Source organism: Mangifera indica, chromosome 15, assembly GCF_011075055.1.
Source record: "Mangifera indica cultivar Alphonso chromosome 15, CATAS_Mindica_2.1, whole genome shotgun sequence".
In the NCBI taxonomy this organism is placed as follows: domain Eukaryota; kingdom Viridiplantae; phylum Streptophyta; class Magnoliopsida; order Sapindales; family Anacardiaceae; genus Mangifera; species Mangifera indica.
Window position 1 is genome coordinate 13,431,785 of NC_058151.1, and position 2,164 is coordinate 13,433,948.

The 2,164-nt window shown below is 38.4% G+C and overlaps 1 protein-coding gene across 1 annotated transcript; it reads right to left on the bottom strand.

Moving 5' to 3' along the window:
- Positions 1–512: 512 nt before the first annotated feature.
- On the bottom strand, positions 513–1,960 carry LOC123198115 (ethylene-responsive transcription factor ERN1-like). Its single transcript, XM_044612725.1, has one exon. The coding sequence runs from the start codon at positions 1,792–1,794 to the stop codon at positions 601–603; it is 1,194 nt and encodes a 397-aa protein (XP_044468660.1). The 5' UTR covers positions 1,795–1,960; the 3' UTR covers positions 513–600.
- Positions 1,961–2,164: the final 204 nt, after the last annotated feature.

Genomic DNA, 2,164 nt, shown 5'->3' on the forward strand with positions numbered 1-2,164 from the left:
TTTTGGAACAATGAGCCTTGTAAATGGAACAAGCTAGTTCTTGAATTCAATTTGTATGGAGTAGACATTCCATGACTTGAACAGACGTTTCACAGTTTTGCCTGCATTTTTCAAACTTGGACAAATTTCGATCATGCCTTTTACAGTATTAGCTCAATTACAATCATCTTTTGTTTGTCTTATCAAAACACACAAGAGCCAACATTTATGTCGCATTTGTTCTTTGGAACAAGTCCAAACTCACCATTCCATTGCATGAAATTGAATGAATCTTATATAATCACGTACACTTCATATATAGAAGTTCACTGACGAATCAATTAAACCAAATCAAAATCATCTTATCATACAATATTCCTATAGTGATTGACGATCAACTACATTGTGTATGATGAGTATTCCAATAATATTCTTGTACTTTCAATTAGTTCACCAATAAAATAATGTGCATCCAATTTTGAGTATTCAGTTGAATACATAGATGATATATTATCATGTGATTGATTGTTATTTTATCTTTAATTTAAAATCACTCAATTATATGATAACACATTTGAGTATCTAATTCGATACTAAAATTGGGTACACGTAGCATTGCTCTTAATTCACAAAGCAAATTGGTGGGAGATCAAGTGAGCTCCAAAGTGACAATTCACCTTCATTAATATTGCTTGAGCTCATTTCCTCCTTGTTCTCTTCTTCTTCTTGTTTCTTCTCTTGAATTTCATTGTCCATTAGCTTGTTGCTGTCACAAGCATTTTGAAGTTTTGTTAGTTGTTCTGATTTGCTTCTCCCATTCACATTCACTGATCCCAGTTTCAATTTCAAGCACTCTGGGATGCCATTGAAGGCATACAATGAAGCTGAGAATTTCCTCTCATATTTCATTCTCTTCATTGCTGCTCTCAGCATTGATGACTCATCTACATAGATCTCCCCAGCCTCCATTGGCTCCTGCTCTATCTCTTCTGCCATCTCAAATGGAGAGTAAAAACTCGATGAATCAATGTCGTCGAGGAAATGAAAATCAATAGGCTCAACTTCTTTGTATTCTTCCTCCTCTTCTTCTTGTTGATCTTGAAATTCTCCATGATCAGCACTTGAACATTGGCCTGCATAATCTTCTTCTTTCTCAGTTAAACAAGACTCCAAACTGTTTGTCATCGAATCCAGAGTACTTCCACTGGTGTTATTGATGTTATCAATGGTGTAATAATCTTCAGAATCATTGAGAAAATCAGTGAACTGTGAATCAGTGAAATGCTCAGCTGCTGCTGCAACTGCTTCTTCTTGTTTGCTGTTAGTATTATTGTTATACTCGTCTGCTTGATGATGCTGATTTTCTTGCGGATTTGCAGGCAAAGAACTCGATGCAGAAGAGGTCGAATTGTTCCTTGCTTTGAGTCTTTGAAGAAGGAGATTAGTGATCTTAGAGGGAAGAGCCGGAGTTGCATAAGTTGATGGTGAACAAGGCCAGAAATTTGTCCTTGTATTGGCTCCCCGGAGCAGGCAAGCAGCTTCATCATAGGCCCTTGCCGCTTCTTCAGCTGTGTCAAAAGTCCCCAACCACACTCTAATCTTCTGTATGGTGTCCTTGATTTCAGCCACCCATCTGCCTGATGGCCGCTGCCGGACACCAACAAATCGCTTTCGAGCCCGCCTTGCACCTCCCAAGGCGGCGGCCGCTGCAGCCTCCTTCACCATCTCATCCCAACTCATGTTTGCTTCAATATTGCTAGTGATTTTCTCTTCCACCACCACTCCTTCATCACAGGCCTTTCTCTTCCTTGCCATTTCCCTTTTTTTGTCTTTGTGCTTGTAAAATTTTTGTAAGATTTCGAGTGGTTATTGAAATTTGGTTCTGTAGTTTGTGCTGAGAGTTGTAATATTTTGAGTGCTTTGTTGAAAATTGGCTATGTTGTTTGTGTTGAGTGAGTATGGGGTTTTTATACATGGAGAAAGTGAAGATTCTTTCAAAGAAGGGAGACATTTGAAAGGGTCTTATGCTTGTTCATATCCTTTTGTTACTTTATTAGTTCGAGCTCAAAAACAAACCATATGGAACTCAAATTGATGAGTCTTAGTTTGACCTAGCCATTTGGGGGGGTGCGGTGGGGTTTTTGTGTGTGTGTATTCATATGCATAATTTTGTGCACAAACAATG